Source organism: Pseudophryne corroboree, unplaced genomic scaffold, assembly GCF_028390025.1.
Source record: "Pseudophryne corroboree isolate aPseCor3 unplaced genomic scaffold, aPseCor3.hap2 scaffold_1794, whole genome shotgun sequence".
NCBI classification, from domain to species: Eukaryota; Metazoa; Chordata; class Amphibia; order Anura; family Myobatrachidae; genus Pseudophryne; species Pseudophryne corroboree.
Genome location: NW_026968432.1, coordinates 46,399 through 66,915, shown reverse-complemented (window position 1 = coordinate 66,915; position 20,517 = coordinate 46,399). Strand labels below are relative to the sequence as shown.

Here is a 20,517-nt window from a genome sequence, read left to right as displayed (position 1 = left end):
TAGTTATGATCAGCGGATCACCGTTGTTACCGGCCCAGCAGTGACTGTCCGGGGATTAGTTATTATCAGCGGATCACCGTTGTTCCCGGCCCAGCTACTGTCCGGGGATTAGTTATTATCAGCGGATCACCGTTGTTCCCGGCCCAGCAGTGACTGTCCGGGGATTAGTTATTATCAGCGGATCACCGTTGTTCCCGGCCCAGCAGTGACTGTCTGGGGATTAGTTATTATCAGCGGATCACCGTTGTTCCCGGCCCAGCAGTGACTGTCTGGGGATTAGTTATTATCAGCGGATCATCGTTGTAGTGACAGCACGGGGATTAGTTATTATCAGCAGATCATCATTGTTACCTGCCCAGCAGTGACTGTCCGGGGATTAGTTATTATCAGCGGATCACAGTTGTTACCTGCCCAGCAGTGACTGTCCGGGGATTAGTTATTATCAGCGGATCACAGTTGTTCCCGGCCCAGCAGTGACTGTCCGGGGATTAGTTATTATCAGCAGATCACAGTTGTTACCTGCCCAGCAGTGACTGTCCGGGGATTAGTTATTATCAGCGGATCACAGTTGTTCCCGGCCCAGCAGCGACTGTCCGGGGATTAGTTATTATCAGCGGATCACAGTGGTTCCCGGCCCAGCAGTGACTGTCCGGGGATTAGTTATTATCAGCGGATCACCGCTGTTACCGGCCCAGCAGTGACTGTCTGGGGATTAGTTATTATCAGCGGATCACCGTTGTTACCGGCCCAGCAGTGACTGTCTGGGGATTAGTTATTATCAGCGGATCACCGTTGTTCCCGGCCCAGCAGTGACTGTCCGGGGATTAGTTATTATCAGCGGATCACCGTTGTTCCCGGCCCAGCTACTGTCCGGGGATTAGTTATTATCAGCGGATCACCGTTGTTCCCGGCCCAGCAGTGACTGTCCGGGGATTAGTTATTATCAGCGGATCACCGTTGTTCCCGGCCCAGCAGTGATTGTCTGGGGATTAGTTATTATCAGCGGATCATCGTTGTAGTGACAGCACGGGGATTAGTTATTATCAGCGGATCACCGTTGTTCCCGGCCCAGCAGTGACTGTCCGGGGATTAGTTATTATCAGCGGATCACCGTTATTACCGGCCCAGCAGTGACTGTCCGGGGATTGGTTATTATCAGCGGATCACCGTTGTTCCCGGCCCAGCAGTGACTGTCCGGGGATTAGTTATTATCAGCGGATCACCGTTATTACCTGCCCAGCAGTGACTGTCCGGGGATTAGTTATTATCAGCGGATCACCGTTGTTCCCGGCCCAGCAGTGACTGTCCGGGGATTAGTTATTATCAGCGGATCACCGTTGTTCCCGGCCCAGCAGTGACTGTCTGGGGATTAGTTATTATCAGCGGATCACCGTTGTTACCGGCCCAGCAGTGACTGTCTGGGGATTGGTTATTATCAGCGGATCACCGTTGTTACCGGCCCAGCAGTGACTGTCCGGGGATTAGTTATCAGCGGATCACAGTTGTTACCTGCCCAGCAGTGACTGTCTGGGGATTAGTTATTATCAGCGGATCATCGTTGTAGTGACAGCACGGGGATTAGTTATTATCAGCGGATCACCGTTGTTCCCGGCCCAGCAGTGACTGTCCGGGGATTAGTTATCAGCGGATCACCGTTGTTCCCGGCCCAGCAGTGACTGTCCGGGGATTAGTTATCATCAGCGGATCATCATTGTTACCTGCCCAGCAGTGACTGTCCGGGGATTAGTTATTATCAGCGGATCACCGTTGTTCCCGGCCCAGCAGTGACTGTCCGGGGATTAGTTATTATCAGCGGATCACCGTTGTTACCGGCCCAGCAGTGACTGTCCGGGGATTAGTTATCAGCGGATCACCGTTACCAGCCCAGCAGTGACTGTCCGGGGATTAGTTATTATCAGCGGATCACCGTTGTTACCGGCCCAGCAGTGACTGTCTGGGGATTAATTATTATCAGCGGATCACCGTTGTTACCGGCCCAGCAGTGACTGTCTGGGGATTAGTTATTATCAGCGGATCACCGTTGTTACCGGCCCAGCAGTGACTGTCCGGGGATTAGTTATTATCAGCAGATCACCGTTGTTCCCGGCCCAGCAGTGACTGTCCGGGGATTAGTTATCAGCGGATCACCGTTGTTCCCGGCCCAGCAGTGACTGCCCGGGGATTAGTTATTATCAGCGGATCACCGTTGTTCCCGGCCCAGCAGTGACTGTCCGGGGATTAGTTATCAGCGGATCACCGTTGTTCCCGGCCCAGCAGTGACTGTCTGGGGATTAGTTATTATCAGCGGATCACCGTTATTACCGGCCCAGCAGTGACTGTCCGGGGATTAGTTATTATCAGCGGATCACAGTTGTTCCCGCCCCAGCAGTGACTGTCCGGGGATTAGTTATTATCAGCGGATCACCGTTGTTCCCGGCCCAGCAGTGACTGTCCGGGGATTAGTTATTATCAGCGGATCACCGTTGTTCCCGGCCCAGCAGTGACTGTCTGGGGATTAGTTATTATCAGCGGATCACCGTTGTTCCCGGCCCAGCAGTGACTGTCCGGGGATTAGTTATTATCAGCGGATCGCCGTTGTTACCGGCCCAGCAGTGACTGTCCGGGGATTAGTTATTATCAGCGGATCACCGTTGTTACCGGCCCAGCAGTGACTGTCCAGGGATTAGTTATTATCAGCGGATCACCGTGGTTACCGGCCCAGCAGTGACTGTCTGGGGATTAGTTATTGGTTTTTTTTTTATTATTAATTTATTTTACTGCATGAAAAAAAGATTTTTGGAATCACATTTGTCTGGAAATGTATCCTGGTGGATTATGTATCTATATGAGGGAGCTAGTTACACAGTGCCATTTGTTGGTGGGGTTAGCATTCCTGTTATATTTTACGATCAGTGTTGCTGTATATTTTTCCCAGCGCTAGAATAGTACTTACAGTATAACTACCAGTGATATTGGTGACTGGGCTGGAGCAGCAGGGGAGGCTGCGTGGGGGTGGGTGGGGGGGGGGGGGGAGCAGCAGGGGAGGCTGCGTGGGGGGGGGGGGGGGGAAGCAGCAGGGGAGGCCGCGTGGGGGGGGGCCCGAAGCAGCAGGGGAGGCTGCGCGGGGGGGGGCGAAGCTGCAGGGGAGGCTGCGCAGGGGGGTTGGCCGAAGCAGCAGGGGAGGCTGCGCGGGGCTGGAACAGCAGGGGAGGCTGCGCGGGTAGTGGTGGGGGGGGGAGCAGCAGGGATCTTGTGCGGGGGCTGGAGCAGCAGGGATCTGGAGCGCTTGCGGAGTCCATACCTCCAGGGGTCAGGGCTGTTTGGTGGCATGAGGGGGACCTATGTAATATTAGGACTGACTGATGGGTGTATATGAGCACTGCCCGTAGAAGAAGACACGTACTCTTCCCTAGTTGGTACTGTGGGCCAGGCTAGGTGGGTGAGTGAGCTGACCCAGGGCGGAGGTGGTGGCTGTGGCTCACACTGTGAACCATTGGCGGGGAAGCGGGTGCATGGCGCAGGCACACGTCAGTATCCGGCACCTTCACACTGACGCACAGATACAGTATACACTGCGCAGTACAACCTCATCAATACAGATCATAACGGACAATAGGGGAGAGGAGGCGCGGAGGCGTGATACATGATGGACAATAGGGCAGAGGAGGCGCGGAGGCGTGATACATGACGGACAGCAGGGCAGAGGAGGCGCGGAGGCGTGATACATGACGGACAGCAGGGCAGAGGAGGCGCGGAGGCGTGATACATGACGGACAATAGGGCAGAGGAGGCACGGAGGCGTGATACATGACGGACAATAGGGCAGAGGAGGAGCGGAGGCGTGATACATGACGGACAATAGGGGAGAGGAGGCGTGATACATGACGGACAATAGGGCAGAGGAGGCGTGATACATGACGGACAATAGGGCAGAGGAGGCGCGGAGGCGTGATACATGACGGACAATAGGGCAGAGGAGGCGTGGAGGCGTGATACATGACGGACAGCAGGGCAGAGGAGGCGCGGAGGCGTGATACATGACGGACAGCAGGGCAGAGGAGGCGCGGAGGCGTGATACATGACGGACAGCAGGGCAGAGGAGGCGCGGAGGCGTGATACATGACGGACAGCAGGGCAGAGGAGGCGCGGAGGCGTGATACATGACGGACAATAGGGCAGAGGAGGCACGGAGGCGTGATACATGACGGACAATAGGGCAGAGGAGGCGCGGAGGCGTGATACATGACGGACAATAGGGCAGAGGAGGCACGGAGGCGTGATGCATGACGGACAATAGGGCAGAGGAGGCGTGATACATGACGGACAATAGGGCAGAGGAGGAGCGGAGGCGTGATACATGACGGATAATAGGGCAGAGGAGGCGTGATACATGACGGACAATAGGGCAGAGGAGGAGCGGAGGCGTGATACATGACGGACAATAGGGCAGAGGAGGCACGGAGGCGTGATGCATGACGGACAATAGGGCAGAGGAGGCGTGATACATGACGGACAATAGGGCAGAGGAGGAGCGGAGGCGTGATACATGACGGATAATAGGGCAGAGGAGGCGTGATACATGACGGACAATAGGGCAGAGGAGGCGTGATACATGACGGACAATAGGGCAGAGGAGGCGTGATACATGACGGACAATAGGGCAGAGGAGGCGCGGAGGCGTGATACATGACGGATAATAGGGCAGAGGAGGCGCGATGCATGACGGACAATAGGGCAGAGGAGGCGCGATACATGACGGACAATAGGGCAGAGGAGGCGCGGAGGCGTGATACATGACGGATAATAGGGCAGAGGAGGCGCGATGCATGACGGATAATAGGGCAGAGGAGGCGCGATACATGACGGACAATAGGGCAGAGGAGGCGCGATACATGACAGACAATAGGGCAGAGGAGGCGCGATACATGACGGACAATAGGGCAGAGGAGGCGCGGAGGCGTGATACATGACGGATAATAGGGCAGAGGAGGCGCGATGCATGACGGATAATAGGGCAGAGGAGGCGCGATACATGACGGACAATAGGGCAGAGGAGGCGCGATACATGACAGACAATAGGGCAGAGGAGGCGCGATACATGACGGACAATAGGGCAGAGGAGGCGCGGAGGCGTGATACATGACGGATAATAGGGCAGAGGAGGCGCGATACATGACGGACAATAGGGCAGAGGAGGCGCGATACATGACGGACAATAGGGCAGAGGAGACGCGATACATGACGGACAATAGGGCAGAGGAGGCGCGATACATGACGGACAATAGGGCAGAGGAGGCGCGATACATGACGGACAATAGGGCAGAGGAGGCGCGGAGGCGTGATACATGACGGACAATAGGGCAGAGGAGGCGCGGAGGCGTGATACATGACGGACAATAGGGCAGAGGAGGCGCGGAGGCGTGATACATGACGGACAATAGGGCAGAGGAGGCGCGATACATGACGGACAACAGGGCAGAGGAGGCGTGATACATGACGGACAATAGGGCAGAGGAGGCGTGATACATGACGGACAATAGGGCAGAGGAGGCGCGGAGGCGTGATACATGACGGACAATAGGGCAGAGGAGGCGTGATACATGACGGACAATAGGGCAGAGGAGGCGTGATACATGACTGACAATAGGGCAGAGGAGGCGCGGAGGCGTGATACATGACGGACAATAGGGCAGCGGAGGCGTGATACATGACGGACAATAGGGCAGAGGAGGCGCGGAGGCGTGATACATGACGGACAATAGGGCAGAGGAGGCGTGATACATGACGGACAATAGGGCAGAGGAGGCGTGATACATGACTGACAATAGGGCAGAGGAGGCGCGGAGGCGTGATACATGACGGACAATAGGGCAGCGGAGGCGTGATACATGACGGACAATAGGGCAGAGGAGGCGCGGAGGCGTGATACATGACGGACAATAGGGCAGAGGAGGCGTGATACATGACGGACAATAGGGCAGAGGAGGCGCGGAGGCGTGATACATGACGGACAATAGGGCAGAGGAGGCACGGAGGCGTGATACATGACGGACAATAGGGCAGAGGAGGCACGGAGGCGTGATACATGACGGACAATAGGGGAGAGGAGGCGCGGAGGCGTGATACATGACGGACAATAGGGCAGAGGAGGCACGGAGGCGTGATACATGACGGACAATAGGGCAGAGGAGGCGTGATACATGACTGACAATAGGGGAGAGAAGGCGCGGAGGCGTGATACATGACGGACAATAGGGCAGAGGAGGCACGGAGGCGTGATACATGACGGACAATAGGGCAGAGGAGGCGTGATACATGACGGACAATAGGGCAGAGGAGGCGTGATACATGACTGACAATAGGGGAGAGGAGGCGCGGAGGAGTGATACATGACGGACAATAGGGCAGAGGAGGCGTGATACATGACGGACAATAGGGCAGAGGAGGCGTGATACATGATGGACAATAGGGCAGAGGAGGCGTGATACATGACGGACAATAGGGGAGAGGAGGCGCGGAGGCGTGATACATGACGGACAATAGGGCAGAGGAGGCGCGGAGGCGTGATACATGACGAACAATAGGGCAGAGGAGGCGTGATACATGACGGACAATAGGGCAGAGGAGGCGTGATACATGACGGACAATAGGGCAGAGGAGGCGCGGAGGCGTGATACATGACGGACAATAGGGCAGAGGAGGCGTGATACATGACGGACAATAGGGCAGAGGAGGCGTGATACATGACGGACAATAGGGCAGAGGAGGCGCGGAGGCGTGATACATGACGGATAATAGGGCAGAGGAGGCGCGATGCATGACGGACAATAGGGCAGAGGAGGCGCGATACATGACGGACAATAGGGCAGAGGAGGCGCGATACATGACGGACAATAGGGCAGAGGAGGCGCGGAGGCGTGATACATGACGGACAATAGGGCAGAGGAGGCGTGATACATGACGGACAATAGGGCAGAGGAGGCGCGGAGGCGTGATACATGACGGACAATAGGGCAGAGGAGGCGTGATACATGACGGACAATAGGGCAGAGGAGGCGTGATACATGACGGACAATAGGGCAGAGGAGGCGCGATACATGACGGACAATAGGGCAGAGGAGGCGCGGAGGCGTGATACATGACGGACAATAGGGCAGAGGAGGCGTGATACATGACGGACAATAGGGCAGAGGAGGCGTGATACATGACGGACAATAGGGCAGAGGAGGCGCGATACATGACGGACAATAGGGCAGAGGAGGCGCGGAGGCGTGATACATGACGGACAATAGGGCAGAGGAGGCGTGATACATGACGGACAATAGGGCAGAGGAGGCGTGATACATGACGGACAATAGGGCAGAGGAGGCGCGATACATGACGGACAATAGGGCAGAGGAGGCGCGGAGGCGTGATACATGACGGACAATAGGGCAGAGGAGGCGTGATACATGACGGACAATAGGGCAGAGGAGGCGCGATACATGACGGACAATAGGGCAGAGGAGGCGCGATACATGACGGACAATAGGGCAGAGGAGGCGCGATACATGACGGACAATAGGGCAGAGGAGGCGCGGAGGCGTGATACATGACGGACAATAGGGCAGAGGAGGCGCGATACATGACGGACAATAGGGCAGAGGAGGCACGGAGGCGTGATACATGACGGACAATAGGGCAGAGGAGGCGTGATACATGACGGACAATAGGGGAGAGGAGGCGCGGAGGCGTGATACATGACGGACAATAGGGCAGAGGAGGCGTGATACATGACGGACAATAGGGGAGAGGAGGCGCGGAGGCGTGATACATGACGGACAATAGGGCAGAAGAGGCGCGGAGGCGTGATACATGACGGACAATAGGGCAGAGGAGGCGTGATACATGACGGACAATAGGGCAGAGGAGGCGCGATACATGACGGACAATAGGGCAGAGGAGGCGCGATACATGACGGACAATAGGGGAGAGGAGGCGCGGAGGCGTGATACATGACGGACAATAGGGCAGAGGAGGCACGGAGGCGTGATACATGACGGACAATAGGGCAGAGGAGGCGTGATACATGACGGACAATAGGGCAGAGGAGGCGTGATACATGACGGACAATAGGGCAGAGGAGGCGTGATACATGACGGACAATAGGGCAGAGGAGGCGTGATACATGACGGACAATAGGGCAGAGGAGGCGTGATACATGACGGACAATAGGGCAGAGGAGGCGTGATACATGACGGACAATAGGGCAGAGGAGGCGTGATACATGACGGACAATAGGGCAGAGGAGGCACGGAGGCGTGATACATGACGGACAATAGGGCAGAGGAGGAGTGATACATGACGGACAATAGGGCAGAGGAGGCGTGATACATGACGGACAATAGGGCAGAGGAGGCGTGATACATGACGGACAATAGGGCAGAGGAGGAGCGGAGGCGTGATACATGACGGACAATAGGGCAGAGGAGGCGTGATACATGACGGACAATAGGGCAGAGGAGGCGTGATACATGACGGACAATAGGGCAGAGGAGGCGCGGAGGCGTGATGCATGACGGATAATAGGGCAGAGGAGGCGCGGAGGCGTGATACATGACGGATAATAGGGCAGAGGAGGCGCGGAGGCGTGATACATGACGGACAATAGGGCAGAGGAGGCGTGATACATGACGGACAATAGGGCAGAGGAGGCGCGATACATGACGGACAATAGGGCAGAGGAGGAGCGGAGGCGTGATACATGACGGACAATAGGGCAGAGGAGGCGCGATACATGACGGACAATAGGGCAGAGGAGGCGCGATACATGACGGACAATAGGGCAGAGGAGGAGCGGAGGCGTGATACATGACGGACAATAGGGCAGAGGAGGCGCGATACATGACGGACAATAGGGCAGAGGAGGCGCGATACATGACGGACAATAGGGCAGAGGAGGAGCGGAGGCGTGATACATGACGGACAATAGGGCAGAGGAGGAGCGGAGGCGTGATACATGACGGACAATAGGGCAGAGGAGGAGCGGAGGCGTGATACATGACGGACAATAGGGCAGAGGAGGAGCGGAGGCGTGATAAATGACGGACAATAGGGCAGAGGAGGCGCGGAGGCGTGATACATGACGGACAATAGGGCAGAGGAGGCACGGAGGCGTGATGCATGATGGTACTCCCTCGTCTCTATGTATCCGCGTTCCCCAGCTATACCTTGCTGTACGTCACGGTCACATACATATAGAAGGACACAATACATTCCTCACCTAGAGGAACCCTGCGGGCAGCACCCAGACTGGCGGAGTACGTTACCTTGAAGACTCCGGCCACACACACAGTCAGAGTGAAGCATGATGGGAAAACCGGAGCTAAGATCTCCATAAAGATGGCCACATCATTCAACACGTCAGCAAACAGCCTGCAAGCAGAAACATGTGGACATGAGACCAGGGCTGAAGGGAAGGACAGGACAGGAACATAGGCCATTGCTATTGGGACTCCGGTGAGAAGATCTACTATTATAGCCACTGAATAGAACACCCACGGCAGCAAGGAGTCAGAGAGTGAGGCACAGGGGACAGCGAGGAGTCAGAGAGTGGGGCACAGGGGACAGCGAGGAGTCAGAGAGAGGCACAGAGGACAGCGAGGAGTCAGAGAGAGGGGAACAGAGGACAGCGAGGAGTCAGAGAGGGGAACAGAGGACAGCGAGGAGTCAGAGAGAGAGGCACAGAGGACAGCGAGGAGTCAGAGAGAGGGGCACAGAGGACAGCGAGGAGTCAGAGAGAGAGGAACAGAGGACAGCGAGGAGTCAGAGAGAGTGGAACAGAGGACAGCGAGGAGTCAGAGAGAGAGGCACAGAGGACAGCGAGGAGTCAGAGAGAGAGGAACAGAGGACAGCGAGGAGTCAGAGAGTGAGGCACAGAGGACAGCGAGGAGTCAGAGAGAGAGGAACAGAGGACAGCGAGGAGTCAGAGAGAGAGGCACAGAGGACAGCGAGGAGTCAGAGAGAGAGGAACAGAGGACAGCGAGGAGTCAGAGAGAGTGGAACAGAGGACAGCGAGGAGTCAGAGAGAGTGGAACAGAGGACAGCGAGGAGTCAGAGAGAGGGGCACAGAGGACAGCGAGGAGTCAGAGAGAGGGGAACAGAGGACAGCGAGGAGTCAGAGAGAGAGGCACAGAGGACAGCGAGGAGTCAGAGAGAGAGGCACAGAGGACAGCAAGGAGTCAGAGAGAGAGGCACAGAGGACAGCGAGGAGTCAGAGAGAGAGGCACAGAGGACAGCGAGGAGTCAGAGAGAGAGGCACAGAGGACAGCAAGGAGTCAGAGAGAGAGGCACAGAGGACAGCGAGGAGTCAGAGAGAGGGGCACAGAGGACAGCGAGGAGTCAGAGAGAGGGGCACAGAGGACAGCGAGGAGTCAGAGAGAGGGGCACAGGGGACAGCGAGGAGTCAGAGAGAGGGGCACAGAGGACAGCGAGGAGTCAGAGAGAGGGGCACAGGGGACAGCGAGGAGTCAGAGAGAGGGGCACAGAGGACAGCGAGGAGTCAGAGAGAGTGGGGCACAGAGGACAGCGAGGAGTCAGAGAGTGAGGCACAGAGGACAGCGAGGAGTCAGAGAGAGAGGAACAGAGGACAGCGAGGAGTCAGAGAGAGAGGGGCACAGAGGACAGCGAGGAGTCAGAGAGAGAGGCACAGAGGACAGCGAGGAGTCAGAGAGAGTGGGGCACAGAGGACAGCGAGGAGTCAGAGAGTGAGGCACAGAGGACAGCGAGGAGTCAGAGAGAGAGGAACAGAGGACAGCGAGGAGTCAGAGAGAGAGGGGCACAGAGGACAGCGAGGAGTCAGAGAGAGAGGCACAGGGGACAGCGAGGAGTCAGAGAGAGGGGCACAGAGGACAGCGAGGAGTCAGAGAGAGAGGCACAGAGGACAGCGAGGAGTCAGAGAGCGGCACAGAGGACAGCGAGGAGTCAGAGAGAGGGGCACAGAGGACAGCGAGGAGTCAGAGAGTGGGGCACAGAGGACAGCGAGGAGTCAGAGAGAGTGGGGCACAGAGGACAGCGAGGAGTCAGAGAGAGTGGGGCACAGAGGACAGCGAGGAGTCAGAGAGAGAGGCACAGAGGACAGCGAGGAGTCAGAGAGTGGGGCACAGAGGACAGCGAGGAGTCAGAGAGAGTGGGGCACAGAGGACAGCGAGGAGCCAGAGAGAGTGGGGCACAGAGGACAGCGAGGAGCCAGAGAGAGAGGCACAGAGGACAGCGAGGAGTCAGAGAGAGAGGCACAGAGGACAGCGAGGAGTCAGAGAGAGAGGGGCACAGAGGACAGCGAGGAGTCAGAGAGAGAGGCACAGAGGACAGCGAGGAGTCAGAGAGAGAGGCACAGGGGACAGCGAGGAGTCAGAGAGAGGGGCACAGAGGACAGCGAGGAGTCAGAGAGACAGGCACAGAGGACAGCGAGGAGTCAGAGAGAGAGGCACAGAGGACAGCGAGGAGTCAGAGAGAGGGGCACAGAGGACAGCGAGGAGTCAGAGAGACAGGCACAGAGGACAGCGAGGAGTCAGAGAGAGAGGAACAGAGGACAGCGAGGAGTCAGAGAGAGAGGGGCACAGAGGACAGCGAGGAGTCAGAGAGAGAGGCACAGAGGACAGCGAGGAGTCAGAGAGAGAGGCACAGAGGACAGCGAGGAGTCAGAGAGAGAGGCACAGAGGACAGCGAGGAGTCAGAGAGTGAGGCACAGAGGACAGCGAGGAGTCAGAGAGAGAGGCACAGAGGACAGCGAGGAGTCAGAGAGAGAGGGGCACAGAGGACAGCGAGGAGTCAGAGAGAGAGGGGCACAGAGGACAGCGAGGAGTCAGAGACAGAGGCACAGAGGACAGCGAGGAGTCAGAGAGAGAGAGGCACAGAGGACAGCGAGGAGTCAGAGAGAGAGGCACAGAGGACAGCGAGGAGTCAGAGAGTGAGGCACAGAGGACAGCGAGGAGTCAGAGAGAGGGGCACAGGGGACAGCGAGGAGTCAGAGAGAGAGGCACAGGGGACAGCGAGGAGTCAGAGAGAGAGGGGAACAGAGGACAGCGAGGAGTCAGAGAGAGAGAGGAACAGAGGACAGCGAGGAGTCAGAGAGAGAGGCACAGAGGACAGCGAGGAGTCAGAGAGGGGAACAGAGGACAGCGAGGAGTCAGAGAGAGAGGCACAGAGGACAGCGAGGAGTCAGAGAGAGAGGCACAGAGGACAGCGAGGAGTCAGAGAGAGGCACAGAGGACAGCGAGGAGTCAGAGAGAGGCACAGAGGACAGAGGACAGCGAGGAGTCAGAGAGAGAGGCACAGAGGACAGCGAGGAGTCAGAGAGAGTGTGGCACAGAGGACAGCGAGGAGTCAGAGAGAGGCACAGAGGACAGCGAGGAGTCAGCAGAGAGGGAGGCACAGAGGACAGCGAGGAGTCAGCAGAGAGAGGGGAACAGAGGACAGCGAGGAGTCAGAGAGAGAGGCACAGAGGACAGCGAGGAGTCAGAGAGAGAGGCACAGAGGACAGCGAGGAGTCAGAGAGAGGCACAGAGGACAGCGAGGAGTCAGAGAGAGGCACAGAGGACAGCGAGGAGTCAGAGAGAGGAACAGAGGACAGCGAGGAGTCAGAGAGAGAGGAACAGAGGACAGCGAGGAGTCAGAGAGAGGGGCACAGAGGACAGCGAGGAGTCAGAGAGAGCGGCACAGAGGACAGCGAGGAGTCAGAGAGAGAGGCACAGAGGACAGCGAGGAGTCAGAGAGAGAGGCACAGAGGACAGCGAGGAGTCAGAGAGCGTGGGGCACAGAGGACAGCGAGGAGTCAGAGAGAGGGGCACAGAGGACAGCGAGGAGTCAGAGAGTGAGGAACAGAGGACAGCGAGGAGTCAGAGAGAGGGGCACAGAGGACAGCGAGGAGTCAGAGAGAGAGGCACAGAGGACAGCGAGGAGTCAGAGAGAGAGGCACAGAGGACAGCGAGGAGTCAGAGAGAGAGGCACAGAGGACAGCGAGGAGTCAGAGAGAGAGGCACAGAGGACAGCGAGGAGTCAGAGAGAGAGGCACAGAGGACAGCGAGGAGTCAGAGAGAGAGGCACAGAGGACAGCGAGAAGTCAGAGAGAGGGGCACAGAGGACAGCGAGGAGTCAGAGAGAGAGGCACAGAGGACAGCGAGGAGTCAGAGAGAGAGGCACAGAGGACAGCGAGGAGTCAGAGAGAGAGGCACAGAGGACAGCGAGGAGTCAGAGAGAGGGGCACAGAGGACAGCGAGGAGTCAGAGAGAGAGGCACAGAGGACAGCGAGGAGTCAGAGAGAGAGGAACAGAGGACAGCGAGGAGTCAGAGAGAGAGGCACAGAGGACAGCGAGGAGTCAGAGAGAGAGGCACAGAGGACAGCGAGGAGTCAGAGAGAGAGGCACAGAGGACAGCGAGGAGTCAGAGAGAGGGGCACAGAGGACAGCGAGGAGTCAGAGAGAGAGGCACAGAGGACAGCGAGGAGTCAGAGAGTGAGGCACAGAGGACAGTGAGGAGTCAGAGAGAGAGGAACAGAGGACAGCGAGGAGTCAGAGAGAGGGGAACAGAGGACAGCGAGGAGTCAGAGAGAGAGGCACAGAGGACAGCGAGGAGTCAGAGAGAGAGAGGCACAGAGGACAGCGAGGAGTCAGAGAGAGAGGCACAGAGGACAGCGAGGAGTCAGAGAGAGAGGCACAGAGGACAGCGAGGAGTCAGAGAGAGAGGCACAGAGGACAGCGAGGAGTCAGAGAGAGAGGCACAGAGGACAGCGAGGAGTCAGAGAGAGAGGGTCACAGAGGACAGCGAGGAGTCAGAGAGAGAGGCACAGAGGACAGCGAGGAGTCAGAGAGAGTGGGGCACAGAGGACAGCGAGGAGTCAGAGAGTGAGGCACAGAGGACAGCGAGGAGTCAGAGAGAGAGGAACAGAGGACAGCGAGGAGTCAGAGAGAGAGGGGCACAGAGGACAGCGAGGAGTCAGAGAGAGAGGCACAGGGGACAGCGAGGAGTCAGAGAGAGGGGCACAGAGGACAGCGAGGAGTCAGAGAGAGAGGCACAGAGGACAGCGAGGAGTCAGAGAGAGAGGCACAGAGGACAGCGAGGAGTCAGAGAGCGGCACAGAGGACAGCGAGGAGTCAGAGAGAGGGGCACAGAGGACAGCGAGGAGTCAGAGAGAGTGGGGCACAGAGGACAGCGAGGAGTCAGAGAGAGTGGGGCACAGAGGACAGCGAGGAGTCAGAGAGAGTGGGGCACAGAGGACAGCGAGGAGTCAGAGAGAGAGGCACAGAGGACAGCGAGGAGTCAGAGAGAGAGGCACAGAGGACAGCGAGGAGTCAGAGAGTGGGGCACAGAGGACAGCGAGGAGTCAGAGAGAGTGGGGCACAGAGGACAGCGAGGAGTCAGAGAGAGTGGGGCACAGAGGACAGCGAGGAGCCAGAGAGAGAGGCACAGAGGACAGCGAGGAGTCAGAGAGAGAGGCACAGAGGACAGCGAGGAGTCAGAGAGAGAGGGGCACAGAGGACAGCGAGGAGTCAGAGAGAGAGGCACAGAGGACAGCGAGGAGTCAGAGAGAGAGGCACAGGGGACAGCGAGGAGTCAGAGAGAGGGGCACAGAGGACAGCGAGGAGTCAGAGAGACAGGCACAGAGGACAGCGAGGAGTCAGAGAGAGAGGCACAGAGGACAGCGAGGAGTCAGAGAGAGGGGCACAGAGGACAGCGAGGAGTCAGAGAGACAGGCACAGAGGACAGCGAGGAGTCAGAGAGAGAGGAACAGAGGACAGCGAGGAGTCAGAGAGAGAGGGGCACAGAGGACAGCGAGGAGTCAGAGAGAGAGGCACAGAGGACAGCGAGGAGTCAGAGAGAGAGGCACAGAGGACAGCGAGGAGTCAGAGAGAGAGGCACAGAGGACAGCGAGGAGTCAGAGAGTGAGGCACAGAGGACAGCGAGGAGTCAGAGAGAGAGGCACAGAGGACAGCGAGGAGTCAGAGAGAGAGGGGCACAGAGGACAGCGAGGAGTCAGAGAGAGAGGGGCACAGAGGACAGCGAGGAGTCAGAGACAGAGGCACAGAGGACAGCGAGGAGTCAGAGAGAGAGAGGCACAGAGGACAGCGAGGAGTCAGAGAGAGAGGCACAGAGGACAGCGAGGAGTCAGAGAGTGAGGCACAGAGGACAGCGAGGAGTCAGAGAGAGGGGCACAGGGGACAGCGAGGAGTCAGAGAGAGAGGCACAGGGGACAGCGAGGAGTCAGAGAGAGAGGGGAACAGAGGACAGCGAGGAGTCAGAGAGAGAGAGGAACAGAGGACAGCGAGGAGTCAGAGAGAGAGGCACAGAGGACAGCGAGGAGTCAGAGAGGGGAACAGAGGACAGCGAGGAGTCAGAGAGAGAGGCACAGAGGACAGCGAGGAGTCAGAGAGAGAGGCACAGAGGACAGCGAGGAGTCAGAGAGAGGCACAGAGGACAGCGAGGAGTCAGAGAGAGGCACAGAGGACAGAGGACAGCGAGGAGTCAGAGAGAGAGGCACAGAGGACAGCGAGGAGTCAGAGAGAGTGTGGCACAGAGGACAGCGAGGAGTCAGAGAGAGGCACAGAGGACAGCGAGGAGTCAGCAGAGAGGGAGGCACAGAGGACAGCGAGGAGTCAGCAGAGAGCGAGGCACAGAGGACAGCGAGGAGTCAGAGAGAGAGGCACAGAGGACAGCGAGGAGTCAGAGAGAGAGGCACAGAGGACAGCGAGGAGTCAGAGAGAGGCACAGAGGACAGCGAGGAGTCAGAGAGAGGAACAGAGGACAGCGAGGAGTCAGAGAGAGAGGAACAGAGGACAGCGAGGAGTCAGAGAGAGGGGCACAGAGGACAGCGAGGAGTCAGAGAGAGCGGCACAGAGGACAGCGAGGAGTCAGAGAGAGAGGCACAGAGGACAGCGAGGAGTCAGAGAGAGAGGCACAGAGGACAGCGAGGAGTCAGAGAGCGTGGGGCACAGAGGACAGCGAGGAGTCAGAGAGAGGGGCACAGAGGACAGCGAGGAGTCAGAGAGTGAGGAACAGAGGACAGCGAGGAGTCAGAGAGAGGGGCACAGAGGACAGCGAGGAGTCAGAGAGAGAGGCACAGAGGACAGCGAGGAGTCAGAGAGAGAGGCACAGAGGACAGCGAGGAGTCAGAGAGAGAGGCACAGAGGACAGCGAGGAGTCAGAGAGAGGGGAACAGAGGACAGCGAGGAGTCAGAGAGTGGGGCACAGAGGACAGCGAGGAGTCAGAGAGAGGGGCACAGAGGACAGCGAGGAGTCAGAGAGTGGGGCACAGAGGACAGCGAGGAGTCAGAGAGAGGGGCACAGAGGACAGCGAGGAGTCAGAGAGAGTGGGGCACAGAGGACAGCGAGGAGTCAGAGAGAGAGGGGCACAGAGGACAGCGAGGAGTCAGAGAGAGGCACAGAGGACAGCGAGGAGTCAGAGAGAGAGGGGAACAGAGGACAGCGAGGAGTCAGAGAGAGTGGGGCACAGAGGACAGCGAGGAGTCAGAGAGAGAGGGGCACAGAGGACAGCGAGGAGTCAGAGAGAGGGGCACAGAGGACAGCGAGGAGTCAGAGAGAGGGGCACAGAGGACAGCGAGGAGTCAGATTGGGGCACAGAGGACAGCGAGGAGTCAGAGAGAGGGGAACAGAGGACAGCGAGGAGTCAGAGAGTGGGGCACAGAGGACAGCGAGGAGTCAGAGAGAGGGGAACAGAGGACAGCGAGGAGTCAGCAGAGAGCGAGGCACAGAGGACAGCGAGGAGTCAGAGAGAGGGGCACAGAGGACAGCGAGGAGTCAGAGAGAGGCAGAGAGGACAGCGAGGAGTCAGAGAGAGAGGAACAGAGGACAGCGAGGAGTCAGAGAGAGAGGCACAGAGGACAGCGAGGAGTCAGAGAGAGGCACAGAGGACAGCGAGGAGTCAGAGAGAGGGGCACAGAGGACAGCGAGGAGTCAGAGAGAGGGGCACAGAGGACAGCGAGGAGTCAGAGAGAGAGGCACAGAGGACAGCGAGGAGTCAGAGAGAGAGGGGCACAGAGGACAGCGAGGAGTCAGAGAGAGAGGCACAGAGGACAGCGAGGAGTCAGAGAGAGGGGCACAGAGGACAGCGAGGAGTCAGAGAGAGAGGCACAGAGGACAGCGAGGAGTCAGAGAGAGGGGCACAGAGGACAGCGAGGAGTCAGAGAGAGAGGCACAGAGGACAGCGAGGAGTCCGAGAGAGAGGCACAGAGGACAGCGAGGAGTCAGAGAGAGAGGCACAGAGGACAGCGAGGAGTCAGAGAGAGGGGCACAGGGGACAGCGAGGAGTCAGAGAGAGAGGCACAGGGGACAGCGAGGAGTCAGAGAGTGGGGCACAGAGGACAGCGAGGAGTCAGAGAGAGAGGCACAGGGGACAGCGAGGAGTCAGAGAGTGGGGCACAGAGGACAGCGAGGAGTCAGAGAGAGGGGCACAGAGGACAGCGAGGAGTCAGAGAGAGGGGCACAGAGGACAGCGAGGAGTCAGAGAGAGGGGCACAGGGGACAGCGAGGAGTCAGAGAGTGGGGCACAGAGGACAGCGAGGAGTCAGAGAGAGGGGCACAGAGGACAGCGAGGAGTCAGAGAGAGGGGCACAGAGGACAGCGAGGAGTCAGAGAGAGGGGCACAGGGGACAGCGAGGAGTCAGAGAGTGGGGCACAGAGGACAGCGAGGAGTCAGAGAGAGAGGCACAGAGGACAGCGAGGAGTCAGAGAGAGAGGCACAGAGGACAGCGAGGAGTCAGAGAGAGAGGCACAGAGGACAGCGAGGAGTCAGAGAGAGAGGAACAGAGGACAGCGAGGAGTCAGAGAGAGGGGCACAGAGGACAGCGAGGAGTCAGAGAGAGAGGCACAGAGGACAGCGAGGAGTCAGAGAGAGGGGCACAGAGGACAGCGAGGAGTCAGAGAGAGAGGGGCAGAGAGGACAGCGAGGAGTCAGATAGAGGGGCACAGAGGACAGCGAGGAGTCAGAGAGAGAGGAAAGCGAGGAATCGGAGGGGGAGGGGGGGGGTATGGGGAGGCACAGAGGACAGCGAGGAGTCAGAGAGAGAGGCACAGAGGACAGCGAGGAGTCAGAGAGATAGGAAAGCGAGGAATCGGAGGGGGAGGGGGGGGGTATGGGGAGGCACAGAGGACAGCGAGGAGTCAGGAAGGACAGCGAGGAATCAGAGGGGGGGGGGGTATGGGGAGGCACAGAGGACAGCGACATGCATATTACCTGCATCCGTGTTACTGGGAATTCTGGATAGCGCTGTCTATATCATTACATTCTCTCCATCATTCCATTACATAACACAGACTCATATTCCCACTATATTACACACAGTCCGACAGGACACACACAATGTGCAGGGATGGCCACTTACCTCTATGTACAGGGATGGCCACTTACCTCTATGTACAGGGATGGCCACTTACCTCTATGTACAGGGATGGCCACTTACCTCTATGTACAGGGATGGCCACTTACCTCTATGTACAGGGATGGCCACTTACCTCTATGTACAGGGATGGCCACTTACCTCTATGTACAGGGATGGCCACTTACCTCTATGTACAGGGATGGCCACTTACCTCCATCTTTTAGCGTCACAGTCAAGTCGGCTTCTAAATAAGAAAAGGGAGAGAAAGAAACAGAAGGTAAACAGTCCGCTCCAGCCGTATGTATTACACACACCTACCCCACTGCCACGATATCACTACCCACCTCCAGTCTACCCCGTTATAACAACACACCTACCCCACTGCCACAATATCACTACCCACCTCCAGTCTACCCCGTTATAACAACACACCTACCCCACTACCACGATATCACTACCCACCTCCAGTCTACCCCGTTATAACACACCTACCCCACTGCCACGATATCACTACCCACCTCGTCTACCCCGTTATAACAACACACCTACCCCACTGCCACAATATCACTACCCACCTCCAGTCTACCCCGTTATAACAACACACCTACCCCACTACCACGATATCACTACCCACCTCCAGTCTACCCCGTTATAACACACCTACCCCACTGCCACGATATCACTACCCATCTCCAGTCTACCCCGTTATAACACACCTACCCCACTGCCACGATATCACTACCCACCTCCAGTCTACCCCGTTATAACAACACACCTACCCTACTGCCACGATATCACTACCCACCTCCAGTCTACCCCGTTATAACAACACACCTACCCCACTGCCACGATATCACTACCCACCTCCAGTCTACCCCGTTATAACAACACACCTACCCCACTACCACGATATCACTACCCACCTCCAGTCTACCCCGTTATAACACACCTACCCCACTACCACGATATCACTACCCACCTCCAGTCTACCCCGTTATAACAACACACCTACCCCACTGCCACGATATCACTACCCACCTCCAGTCTACCCCGTTATAACAACACACCTACCCCACTGCCACGATATCACTACCCACCTCCAGTCTACCCCGTTATAACACACCTACCCCACTACCACGATATCACTACCCACCTACCCCACTGCCACGATATCACTACCTACCTACCCCACTGCCACAATATCACTAGCCACCTACCCCACTGCCACAATATCACTAGCCACCTACCCCACTGCCACGATACCTACCCCACTGCCACGATATCACTACCCACCTACCCCACTGCCACGATATCTCTACCCACCTCCAGTCTACCCCGTTATAACAACACACCTACCCCACTACCACGATATCACTACCCACCTCCAGTCTACCCCGTTATAACAACACACCTACCCCACTACCACGATATCACTACCCACCTACCCCACTGCCACGATATCACTACCCACCTACCCCACTGCCACGATATCACTAGCCACCTCCAGTCTACCCCGTTATAACAACACACCTACCCCACTACCACGATATCACTACCCACCTACCCCACTGCCACGATATCACTACCCACCTACCCCACTACCACGATATCACTACCCACCTCCAGTCTACCCCGTTATAACAACACACCTACCCCACTACCACGATATCACTACCCACCTACCCCACTGCCACGATATCACTACCCACCTACCCCACTGCCACGATATCACTACCCACCTACCCCACTGCCACGATATCACTACCCACCTCCAGTCTACCCTGTCATAACTACACACACGGCCTAGTTTAGTAAGAAACAGAAAGATCAGTCACATACACTGTACAACAACACAACATGCAGACCTGTCTCACCCCTTCATCCAGGCGAAGAGAATGCGGCCAACCATCCCTGTGCCATCTGCAGAGAGAGAGAGAGAGATCGAGACCGTCACATGGCAAAGACAGGCATACAGTGGTATCACTTACCGAGACAGAGTGTGACATGAGAGAGACCCCCAGTGTATGAGAGATGGGTGTACGGTGGGAGCAGTGTCAGAGGGGATCAGAGAGAGAGACCGCCAGTGTATGAGAGATGGGTGTACGGTGGGAGCGGTGACAGGGTATCAGAGAGAGACCGCCAGTGT

At 57.5% G+C, this 20,517-nt stretch overlaps 1 protein-coding gene across 1 annotated transcript in view; it reads right to left on the bottom strand.

The window, feature by feature from the left end:
* RUSF1 (RUS family member 1) overlaps nt 1-20,291 on the bottom strand; it is a gene marked incomplete at its 3' end in the record, with an annotated part of 35,171 nt that extends 14,880 nt beyond the window's left edge. Inside the window, exons 1-3 of the mRNA XM_063951699.1 lie at nt 20,246-20,291; nt 18,583-18,615; nt 9,309-9,414 (exon numbers count right to left, since the gene is read on the bottom strand). Of these exons, the coding sequence (XP_063807769.1) occupies nt 9,309-9,414; nt 18,583-18,615; nt 20,246-20,280 (174 nt within the window). The remainder of the gene's footprint in view (nt 1-9,308; nt 9,415-18,582; nt 18,616-20,245) is intronic.
* Nucleotides 20,292-20,517: the final 226 nt, after the last annotated feature.